Source organism: Scaptodrosophila lebanonensis, unplaced genomic scaffold (assembly GCF_003285725.1).
Source record: "Scaptodrosophila lebanonensis strain 11010-0011.00,11010-0021.00 unplaced genomic scaffold, SlebRS2 tig00000157-arrow-arrow-pilon, whole genome shotgun sequence".
Taxonomy (NCBI): Eukaryota; Metazoa; Arthropoda; class Insecta; order Diptera; family Drosophilidae; genus Scaptodrosophila; species Scaptodrosophila lebanonensis.
Window position 1 is genome coordinate 144,205 of NW_022060595.1, and position 12,604 is coordinate 156,808.

A 12,604-nucleotide genomic window follows, 5' to 3' on the forward strand; every position below is an offset into this window, starting at 1 on the left:
TCAGACTTGGCAAACTCCTCTGCAATACGGTGGGAACACGTCACCAGTCCTAAGGCAGTATTCATATATTTTAAAGGCGTGGGTGGAACACCCGCTAATCGTTGTATGTCGGTCCAAACTTTCTTTGAGGTAGATAATGGGGAGATTCGAGAAGTGAAGTTGTGAAGGCAGTTTCGCTTGGCCAAAAGCACTGCTCTTTTGCATTGGCTTTCTTATACTTAATAAGAGCAGAACTGGTCATTTGGGATCTATATGAGTGAAAAAGGCGCTGTTTCTCATATCTTAACTGCTGGAGGTTATGGTTCCACCAGGGAACTTTCGCTTTGTGTCGCACACGTTTGATTGCAATTAGCGGCAGCTCTTATGCATTTTGTTAATCGAGCTATTTGATGATTAAGGCAACCAGTGGCCGAGTTTTCTGCCATTTTTTTGCATTTGTTTTCAAAAAGTTCCCAGTTTGCATGATCGGTTTTATACTTTGAAAGCGGTGGGGAGTTATCTGGGCTAAATTGAGTGGAAAGTTGGATGAATATAGGGAAGGGGTCACTGCCGTGGGGGTCGCTCAGAATAGACCAGCTACATGAGCAATTTGTGGTGATATCGTTGTTATATCCACATGTGTAAAGGTATTGTGAGTTGAGATGTGAGTGGGAGAGCCGTCGTTAAGGATAACCAAGTTTTTACCAGCTATTGCACGTTCCCATAGGGGACTCCACGTATTAAAGTCACCTAAAAGAATAAGTAGTCCAATGGCTTGGTTCAATATGTTGGTAATTAGGCTACTGGTAAAACATTTGCTGCATCGAGGTTAAGCTGTAGGAGGGAGCAGAGAATATTGGAGTTCAAAGAGTTGTTCGTGTGGCCTTGCTTGGCCGATGTGTTTTGTGGGAGGTTGTAAAAGTAGCCAATATAATGCTTGGGGCAAGTAAAATTTTAAAAGTTATGTGGTAAGTGCGTTTCTTGCAAACATAGAACATCTGGAGAGTGGTCTTTTATCAAAAGTGTAAGTTCATTATAATTATTAAATATACCATTTATGTTCCATTGTAATATTTTAATAGGCGTTGTACAATTTACCGGCAGATATTTTATGTGTGCAATATAGGGATATATCAATGGAGTGACATTTGACTATGAGGCAAGATCTTCCATTGATGTATCCGAATCATCGGTATTGTCTTCTGTTGAGGAATTAAATTTATAATAATAAATTTTTTCGTTTAATATAATTGTGTTGTTTTGATTTTGTTCTTATAAAATTTCTTGGGCTTCTAAATTAGGAGCAAGAGATTTTACAAGGGGCTTTATATTTGAGTTTTGAGAACTTTCGTAGCTTGAAGCTTTGAGCTTAGAGGTTATTGAAGAGAGGTGGGAGGCAAAGGGAGCTGCCTGCATCGGGGAGTCTGCAATAATTGGCTCTCGGAGAGTTTCTTTCTTATCGCAATTTGTTTAGGTAGCCGTAGACGGCGGAGTTGGTTGTATGTAGTGCTTGTTTGTTGTTTCATAATTATTCGTGCTTCTCGCAAACTGCACTTTTTAGTGGTTTTTATTTTGAGAAGTTCCCTCTGTTGTTGGTATTTTGGGTATGATGAAGAGGAGGCGGGATGATCGCCGCTGCAATTGGCACAAAATGTGCGGGTGCAGGGCTCGGAGAGGTGGGGAACCAGATTACATGCTACGCATGTGGGTGGATTTTTGCAATGCTTTGCTGTGTGGCCTAATAGCTGGCATGTCTTGCACATCATCGGGTTGAGGATATATTCCCTTACCTTGACGGTATGTCAGGAGATGTCCAGTTTGCTTGGTAAACTGTAAAGGTCGAAGGTGATCAAAATTACACCAGTTGGTTTTGCGTTGCCATCGATTATTCTGGAGAACTTGAAAATGGAATGCACATTCTGGGATTTAAGCTCTTCGATTATATCTTCGTCGGGGGTATTGACCAGGTAGGGTGCGTAAATGGTACCTTTAACAAAGTTAAGGGTGTCGTGCAGCTTGCACTCTATATGGCAAATGCCAGGCAAATGGGTAACTTTAATGAACTTTTCGGCGACTGCTTTGGATTTTACCAACATCAACAGATTGCCATCGCGGAGGGTGGAGATCGAGATTATTTCTTTGCTTATTATGTTTAAAGCGCGATGTACTGCAAAGCAGGAGAAATCAGAAATGGCCTTATCGGTGTTTTTGGAGGCAATGATTATGAATCTCGGGTTTTGTTGCGTAGGTGGAGGAAGTTCAGGAAATTCCTCAGGCAAATTTTTATATGATCGTCTCTTTATCGCTTTGGGGCTATCGCTAAGCCTAGCAAAGCGGTTATCCCCTAAATTGGGTGGCTCAGGGGCCATGGTTAAACAAAAAAAAAAATTTGTTTTTTTTATCTCTGAAGTTTGCAGTGGGCACAGGTGCGCGTGTAATAAGCACAAAAGAGAATTGAAAAGACAAAAACACTGACGATAGATAAGCCACAGGTGTCCGCACTCGAAGTAAGATAGTCGGTGACTGAATTCTAGAATTTACTTGCCTTGGTTTATCCCTATCATACTATATAAATAAATGTACATATGTATGTACATACTTGTACAACCATACATAGTATTTGTCCTAGCTCTCGAATCGTACCAAAGTAATTGTCTGTTTGGGAAATTAACTCTTTAGAAACTATAGAGAATGTCGGAAAAGAAATATCATATAATAAATAAACGTATAATTGTATGCACAAATACTGAGCCAGAAAAGACGGCTGGCAAGATATGCTCAGGAGTATATTAGGTTTCCGGGAGCTGAAAAATGTAACAGGCAGAAGGAGGCGTGGCGGACACAAAGTATAGATATTCTTGATCAGCATGACAATACGAGTCGATCTAGCCCGTCTGTCTGTCTGTCCTTATGAATACTTGGATCTCAGAGACTATAAGAGATAGAGACACCAAGTGTTGCACAAAGATGCTTTGTGTGTGTACGCTATACGAGTTTGTTTTATTTTTTTGATTTCCCCCATTTCCCCCTATGGGGGCTTTCCCGATTTTCCATTTGTATAATCACCTATATCTCGGAGACTATAAGACCTAGGAACTGCAAACATGCTTACACAGATACAAATAGACGCGAATAAGCATACATACACTCACCTAGTCGCAATTGCCCTGTACAAGTGCTATTGTACACCCTTTACGTGAGTTCGAATACCAAGAGAGGTAAAATCGATCACTTTTTTTTTAATTCTCTTAATTTTTTTTAATTTCTATAATTATTCTAAGCATATTGTATTGAGCGGAGCAGGATTGGTGCGAGGACAATAATACGCGACAAAGTTTTGTGGATGAATGGACAACGTCGATAGCTCGACTGCTTTATTTATATATAAATTCTTATCCTAGTTCTTATGCTATCGTCTACATACTATCATCGATTCCTTATCTTCTACCATGTGTGCGTACTTTATCAGGTAGCTCATGTTAGCCAGCCGCAGCATGCTCATCCAGCGCGGTGGCGAGCCTTAGCTAATGATTTGTGTACTTACACATCCTTATCTATTGAGCTGGCGCCTGCCAGCTACGAAAATGTTGGTGTTATGTTCGGCGTCTGAGGCCGAACTCATTATTATCTGTATAAGAGAGCATATCTGTGTTTCTTATCGAGGTTTTATCTATAACAATGTGGTAATGCACCATTCGTGGTCCAGACAGAGCAAATCTAGCTTATCAATTAATTTACGTTTATTTAGGACCTCGTTAGGATTGAACATGCTCCCCACCTTGAAAGGACTCCCTTTCAACTAGTTAATTATTTCTAAAGTTTAATTATAATTGTACATCTATATATATAAAACAGTTTGTCCTGACTGACTGACTGATTGGTGATCAACGCACAGCCCACACGGTAAAAGCTAGGATGCTGAAATTTGGGCTTAAGTATCCTATCATGGTGTATATGAGCACTAAGAAGGGATTTTGGAAAATTCGAGCTCCAAAGGGGGGAAAAATAGCTCCAAAGTTTGTTTGAAAAATCCGCATTTTTCAATCGATCGACTTAAAACTTAGTTTCTAAAATCAATTAAAGAATACAAACAAAACTGCATACTCGGTTTTTTAAATTTTTTTTAAAAAGGAAACCGCGTCAACAGCCCACAGCCCACACGGTAAAAGCTAGGATGCTGAAATTTGGGCTTAAGTATCCTATCATGGTGTAGATGCGCACTAAGAAGGGATTTTGGAAAATTCGAGCTCCAAAGGGGGGAAAAATAGCTCCAAAGTTTGTATGAAAAATCTACAGTTTTCATCTGATTAACTTTAAACTTAGTTTGTGTACTCTCAGAACAATTCCAAGAAAAACTGTATACTTGGTTTTTTGATATTTTTTTTGGGGCCTAAAATATGGGAGTTTTCCTGTAAAAAAAATGTTGGGGCACAAAAGCAAACCGCGTCAACAGCCCACAGCCCACACGGTAAAAGCTAGGATGCTGAAATTTGGGCTTAAGTATCCTATCATGGTGTAGATGAGCACTAAGAAGGATTTTGGAAAATTCGAGCTCCAAAGGGGGGAAAAATAGCTCCAAAGTTTGTTTGAAAAATCCGCATTTTTCAACCGATCGACTTAAAACTTAGTTTCTAAAATCAATTAAAGAATACAAACAAAACTGCATACTCGGTTTTTTGAATTTTTTTTTTGAGCTTTAATTATTGGGGTTTTCTTGGGGCACAAAAAGAAACCGCGTCAACAGCCCACACCCCACACGGTAAAAGCTAGGATGCTGAAATTTGGGCTCAAGTATCCTATCATAGTGTAAATGTCCATTAAGGGATTTTGGAAAATTCGAGCTCCAAAGGGGGGAAAACAAGCTCCAAAGTTTGTTTGAAAAATCCCCATTTTGTAGCCGATCGACATAAAACTTGGTTTCAGAAATCAATAAAAGAATACAAAGAAAACTGCATACTTAAATTCGAAATTTGTGTTGGAGCTTGAATTATTGGGGTTTTAATATTTATTCACTATTTCAAATGAAAAGTTTGTGTTATAAATTTAGTCCGATCGATTTAAAATTTGGATAATGTAATCTACGTAACTAAATCTACAACTTTGCATTCAAGGATTTTCAAAATATGCATTTTACAAAAGCAGGCAGAACAAACAATACAAAATATCAAACAGTTGGGGACAACTAAGTATACATACACACACATACAAACAGCTGTTCGTGTAGTTGCGTGCAAACGATTGAAATAGCCAAAGCAAAATGTGAGACACTAATGTGTGAATGTCCATAGATACATATGTATGTGCACATCTATGTACATATGTATCTACATATGTATGTATGTACATTCGTCTTGCACTGACAGAGCAAGAAATGTTAATTAACAACAAATATCAAATAGTTGGGGACATCACATACACACACTCACACACAACAAGCAACAGTTCGTGTCTATGTGTGCGGTTCTCTACGTACGGTTGAAAAAGTAAAGAGAAACATATGTACATATGTATGTATGCCTGTGTATGAATATAGCATGTATGTACATTCGTATTAATGTATACATTGGGCACTCGAACACAGTTGTTTGATTGTAAAAAAAAATAATGCTCTAAAACAACAACAACTGCAAGTCATTAGCTCGCTCTTCTTCTTTCGTTTTGACCATTTAATGTTAATTGCAAAGGCCAAAATGTTACAGTTACCGTCGCTAGACAACGACTGCGTAAGCGATAGTAAAGCAGAAACCGAATAACGGACTTACGCATATTCTTCTTCGCATTGCGGGCAGATGTATGTATGTATGTATATGATTTGTTCTTATTGATCTCAATAAATAATTCGATTTCATTATTTAAATATTCTGCTTATTGCATTCAAACTTCGATAGTTTGATGGTATCGGTGCCAGTGCTTTTTGATCGTGGCTCATCGCTGCACGGCATTGACGAGTGCCGTGTTTCATATTCCATATTGACTCAATATGGCACGAAAAGACTCAAATGTGAATTTAAATTTGGACTCAAGTATCGTTTCATAGTATCCATCATAGTGTAGGAGCACACTAAGAAAGGCTTTTGGAAAATTCTAGCTCCAACGGGGGGAAAACGAGCTTTAAAAAATATTAGTTATAGTGGTCATGTTCGTTTAACGAAATAGTTTGGCAAGAACAAAAATGTATCGGACTACTGAACAATTTTTTGTCAAGAACAGAAAATGTTCATTTAAATACCTTAAATGCCTTCCTACTGGTAACCTTTAAGGTGAAAACATATGGGTAGGTTATGCACACACAAAATAAATACAATTGGAAACATATTGAGCCGGGTTAAGACGGGCAATACCTGCTAGTGATGACATATATTTTCTTAGTTTTTAGGATAAGCGTGGTAAGGCAAATGTTACGGGTAGAAATTGGGTAGATAGTTGGCACATCTTTTTAAAGATGATAACGATCGCCACGATGAGACCAAATCCGACAATCCAGGAGGTGATGCTGATACCGTAAAGTGCCATTTGATGTGTATCGAGATGAATCGGGAAATCGAAGATTGTTTTGATCCTTGGGATATCACGTACCTTAAATGTTTTGATTTCACCCTCTATCTGCATATGGCTTATTTCAGGCAATTGGCTGGGCAGATTTACTGTTGGTAGACGGAAGTTAACATCCATAATAGTATCCTCGTATGCGCACAAGTTGGCTTCTTCAGTCTGTAGGAAACATCCTGTATTAAGTTGAAGGATCCCTTGACCAAATATGGTGAGGCTTGTGATATTTTCCTTGCAATGCATTTCCGCTGTTATTTTATTTGGCAGTGAAAATATCCAGGAAGTTGAGCCCAATAATTTCGAGGGTTCATCACGTTTACCTGGCAGGTAGGCGGCAGCGTTTTTGTTTTTAGTAAAAGTAATATGTCGCAATTTGTAGCAGCGTTAACGTTGTATATTGGGTGGATTTGCGGACATAATAGCAGCCTTTCCATCTTTTGGCAGTAATTTAGATTCCCTTCTGTTAGTCCATAGAAACTGGCTGAGTTGTCATCGATGAGTATTTGAGTAAATTCGGGCTGAATACTGACGAATTTTCCATCGTGTAATGTGGGATATGGGTAGATTACATAAGCTCTCATCTTATTGTCGTTCTTTCTTGCTCCTCTGATTTTGAACAATAATGTCATTATTTTGTTCTAGCCTATTAAATTTGTTTTCTAACAGCTTCATCGTTGAGTCTAGAGTTGTGTCTTTTTGAATCTTCTCCTTAAGATGTTGTAATACGGACCAAGATGCTTCTATTCGATGCTTAAATGCCCAATACTGATCCAGATTTGCGTGAATAATTATATTCCATGACGTCCGCGTTAATCCCACGTCGCCAACGTTCTCAAAAAATATCCCTGCCTTATTTTCTAAATATTCTATTTTTTGACTCTTAACATTGTTAAATATCGACAAAAATGTTAAAATATATAAAATTACATTCTTATTTTTTAACTTTACAGGCTTGGGTTTATACTGTTCATTTTCATAACTATTTTGTAATTAATTTGTGTTACTTGTTTGTATTGCGGTTGTAACTACCGCAGTTGACGAGTTATCCTCGTCTTCGGCAGGAAAAGGACAAACATTGTGCACCGACCTTAGCGATATTCCATTGCTTGTCCTTACTTCTACCATTCTACAAAGGCCGTCTTTACCTACAATGGGCTTTGTGACCCTGCCCCTCTTCCAATGCATTTGGGCCAGATTTTCCCGGTTTTAAATTTGGCATTACTTTGTCCCACTTGTAAAGCTTTTGCAATTCGGACAAATATTCTAACGACCACCGTTTCCAAAACTGTTCTTTGTTTTCTTGAACTGCCTTCCAGTGGTCTCGCAACCCTTTATAACTTTTACTGTCTACTGAGTCTACTATTTTTTTTATTTTTATTTTATTTTATTCAAAATATATGAACAACACTACTGTCGATTATATTATAAAACTTAATATAACAAATTAAACTAATCAAAATAAAAGATAAGAAAGCCTAACACAAAGCTGTACAATGACGTCTATTAATGCCTCCGACACGTTGGGGGAATTTTATTTTCCAATTGGCCAGCTATGATTCACAGTCATATGCGGTCAGAGACATTAAAGACCTAAAAAACTATGCAAAAAGTAGATAAAGGTGAAAAATGAATTCTATTTAACAACTAATTAGAAAAAGTACGAAGTAGAACGAGAAAGAGAAAAATAAAGAAGGAAAGAGAGACAGAGAAACAGAAAAAGAGAAAGGTAGAAAGAGAGACGAAAAGAAAAAGAAAAAGAGGGAAATCTCCAACCCGGTGGGGGAAATTTTAAATGCCATTCCGGCAAGCTATGCCCCAACTCACAGCAGTAAGTGGTCAGAGATTTCCCCGAAGATAATTATAAAGAATAGATTTGATAGAACAGAGAGAGAGACCTGTCGAAAGTAAATGTGAAAGATCGTTATAATGTCTGCACATCACCCGAAAACGATTGTGCAAAGCGTAATCGGTTGTGCATCTGGCCAATATAAACGGCAAATAATTCCTTGTTGGTCTACAAGGAACTGAAAAATTAAGGCGACCTAAGAGGGCAGAAGAGTCAACCTCACCAATAACCAACTTGTGGAGAAAAACTACTCCAAGAACCGTCCTACGATGTACTAAGGAAGGAAGGTTTATAAGCATCAGCCTGCTAGAGTACGATGGCAAGCGGAGATTGGGATCCCAGCTTAAACCACGTAGAGCAAAAAGAAGGAATTGCTTCTAAAATCCGCATTTTTCAACCGATCGACTTAAAACTTAGTTTCTAAAATCAATTAAAGAATACATACAAAACTGCATACTCGGTTTTTTAAATTTTTTTTTTGAGCTTTAATTATTGGGGTTTTCTTGGGGCACAAAAAGAAACCGCGTCAACAGCCCACACGGTAAAAGCTAGGATGCTGAAATTTGGGCTCAAGTATCCTATCATAGTGTAAATGTCCATTAAGGGATTTTGGAAAATTCGAGCTCCAAAGGGGGGAAAACAAGCTCCAAAGTTTGTTTGAAAAATCCCCATTTTGTAGCCGATCGACATAAAACTTGGTTTCAGAAATCAATAAAAGAATACAAAGAAAACTGCATACTTAAATTCGAAATTTGTGTTGGAGCTTGAATTATTGGGGTTTTAATATTTATTCACTATTTCAAATGAAAAGTTTGTGTTATAAATTTAGTCCGATCGATTTAAAATTTGGATAATGTAATCTACGTAACTAAATCAACAACTTTGCATTCAAGGATTTTCATTCATTTTTCAGTCATTGAATTCCTTGGACCAACGTTTAATGAATCCAAGTAATCCTTTAGCCTTATTAACAATACTAGCTATGTGAAGGTTGAAGTTCAATTTGGAATCAAAAATAACCCCAAGGTCTTCAACAGTCGATATACGTTGCAATGGCACATTGTCAATCGTATACGTGACTAAATGGGGCAAGGTTCGGTGAAATGTCATGAACTTACATTTAGAGCAATTGAGGTGCAAGTGGTTAGTTAAGCACCAAGATTGCATGCAGTTCAGATCATCCTGCAGGCGATGAAAATGAGAAGGGTCTTTGTAAGTCAGAATAAGTTTCACATCATCAGCATACATAAGAATATGAGAGTGTGACGAGGTAGAGGGGAGGTCATTAATAAATAATGTAAAAAGTAAGGGGCCAAGATGGCTACCTTGAGGCACACCTGATGATGCAAACACGGGCTTAGAAATGTGCGACCTAAGCAAGATCCGTTGGGATCTGTCTTTTAGATAAGACGAAATCCAACACAAAAAAGCGGAGGGAAATCCTATACGACTTAGCTTAAAGAGCAGAAGATCATGGTTCACAGAGTCAAATGCTTTACTGAGATATGACAGATTTACAGAAGTGCTGCAAAGTGCTGCAAACTATTTTTTCAAATAATTTCGGTATGGCAGACAACTTTGCAATACCTCTTTAGTTTGAAATATCAGACTTACCACCCTTTTTATATAAAGGAATTATAAAAGATTCTCTCCAAATAGTTGGAAAGATTGAGGAACCAAGTGACAGATTAAAAAGTTTAAGTAATGGTTGTAATAATGGAACACTCCTTGAGGCACAACTAGGAATGTTGTCTGCTCCAGGACAGTATGAAGATTTTTAAGATTTGATAGCAGAAAGTAGCTATCAGTAATTATGGGAGCGTAAATAGTGTGGGAAGATGAAATGCTATAAGGATAAGAGGTACTACTAATAGAGACAGAGGAATAAGTTGACTGGAAGAAGTTGGCAAACAAGTCAGCAATCGTTGCTGGCTTTTTTGTCACCAAGGAAAAATGATGAAGGTAGAGAAGCAGATTTACGTTTAGAATTAACGAACTTATAGAATTGTTTAGGGTCCTGTGCAAATTGCATCTTGCATCGGGCAAGGTAATTATTGTAACATAGTGAATTAAGAAGAACAAAATTTGATTTCGCTATAGAGTATTTATAGAAGTCAAGAGATAGGCCCGACTGCTTATACTTTTTAAAGCATCTAGATTTAACATTTTTTAAGTTTGAAAGTCTTGGTGAAAACCAAGGAGGTTTAGATGACGCAGACGATATGACACTATTTGGGATACAAACATCGAAAAGAGCATTAATAGTGTCATAGAAGAACTTGACGGCTATGTTGATATCAACCGCACTATACAAAAAGGACCAATTAGTTGCTAAAATAAGTTCGTTAAACAAAAAAAAATTTCCTTTGCGAAAGCAATGACGTGTTTTATTAGAATTAAGTGTAGGAATAAAGGTGTGATTTGAAAATGATAGGGAGATTTCTAAAGTAGGGTGGTAAGTGTCTTCAGGCACTGACAGGGGTACAGACCTAGAGACTACAACGCTACTAGGGACAGTAACATAGACGAGATCAAGCATTTTGCTGAGGCGATTAGGTATAGAATTAATTTGAAACAAAGAAAGGTCCAACAGGCAATCCAAAAATTCATGTTCTGCTGAGGGCACCAAATAATTGGACTCATTGAAAAATGACCATTCTATGTTAGGCAAATTAAAATCACCTAGCACAATAAACGCATCTCTGTCACGGAGATGAGTGGAAATTGCATTAATACAAGTTATATGTTGCATATACACTTGAATATTGGAAGAGGGAGTTATATACGAGCAAGTGATGTAAAGAGCAAAAGACGGAAAAGTTACTTTAACAGCAACAAATTCAACATCATTTGGCACATCACCATCAATGATTTCCGACCGAAGGTTGGATTTGACTGCAATCAGTACCCCTCCACCTCGACGACTCGGACGATCATGACGAAAAATACAAAAGTCATCTGATAAAATTTCATTATCAGAAATCGAAGGATTTAACCACGTTTCTGAAAACGCAATAATATTAGAATCACAAGAAAAACTGCTAAGAAATAAATTCCCGAGCTTGGACAAAAGACCCCTAACATTCTGATACAGAATATTAAGCGAAAAATGTCGCGAGTCTAGTTTTTTGAAGCCATACTTGACGTTGGTTTCGAAGAAAGAGTACTAGACTGTAAATCAACAGGCAGTGACGAAACTCGTTTTTTCTGCCTAAACTCATGGACAATCATATGTGGTGGCCAAAATTTTGGGTCACAAATAATTGTAAAAGCCTCAGGCGGAACACTTATTTTAAACGAGGCTATTTCACGGGGCTCAGCAAAACTGAACTTCGAAATAGATACACTAGCCGTCGATTTACTTGTAGAAAAAGACTCTCCCAATATAAAATGCCCTGGGGTTAGAACCTGAAGATCATTTGGATCTTCTTACAGCGGAGTTAATGGTCTTGAATTTAAAATCGCTTCTATTTCTATCATTAGTGTGGTCATTTCTTCAAAGGTCATTATTCCTTCTATAGAACGCGTAAAATGCTTTTTAACGGACTTCACGCATGCTTCCCAGAGTCCCCCAATGTGGGGAGATTTAGCTGGAATATTTACCCATTCAATTTGCCGCTCCACACAAAACTTGTCTATTGCATCTATCTGAATTTTTTTTTTTTTTTTTTTCATTCTTCAATTTATTTATTGAATCTCCGCTTGTTGTCTTAAGGGACTAACAATAATTAATCAAATCTTACTCTAAGTTAATTTACAATTAGTTGCTTAATTGCATTTATGTTAAACGGCCCTCGAGAAGAAAGTAGATCGCTGGGCTGGTTGGTCGTTGCGCTGCAGCCGACTTTGGCTGCTTACTCGGATTAGAGTTCTTGCAAGAGGATTTGGATGTGAGGCGAGTCTTATTTGATGTTTTGCCTGTTTTTCTCCAATTTCTTCTCTTACGAGCTTGATGTGCAGGTCTCTGTGAATGCTCTCGTTCCGGAGGTACCACGGTGCCCCAGTGATGGTTCTCAGAATTTTGGACTGCGCTCGCTGTATAATGTCGATGTTACTTCTGCTTGCGTTGCCCCATAGCTCTGAGCCATAGGTCCAAATAGGCTTAAGCACGGAGTTATAGAGTAGAACTTTATATTCCAGAGAAAGCGGAGAACGAGCGTTTATAAGCCAATGGAGACTGCTTGCCTCAAGTTTCAACTGCGTCTTCTTTGCTTCAATGTGCTTACGCCA

At 38.0% G+C, this 12,604-nt stretch overlaps 1 protein-coding gene across 1 annotated transcript in view; it reads right to left on the reverse strand.

Moving 5' to 3' along the window:
- Positions 1 to 774: 774 nt before the first annotated feature.
- The window catches only part of LOC115629547, a 229,713-nt gene continuing 217,883 nt past the window's right edge, over positions 775 to 12,604 (reverse strand). The window contains exon 5 of the mRNA XM_030526028.1: positions 775 to 813. Coding sequence (XP_030381888.1) covers positions 775 to 813 — 39 coding nt within the window. The remainder of the gene's footprint in view (positions 814 to 12,604) is intronic.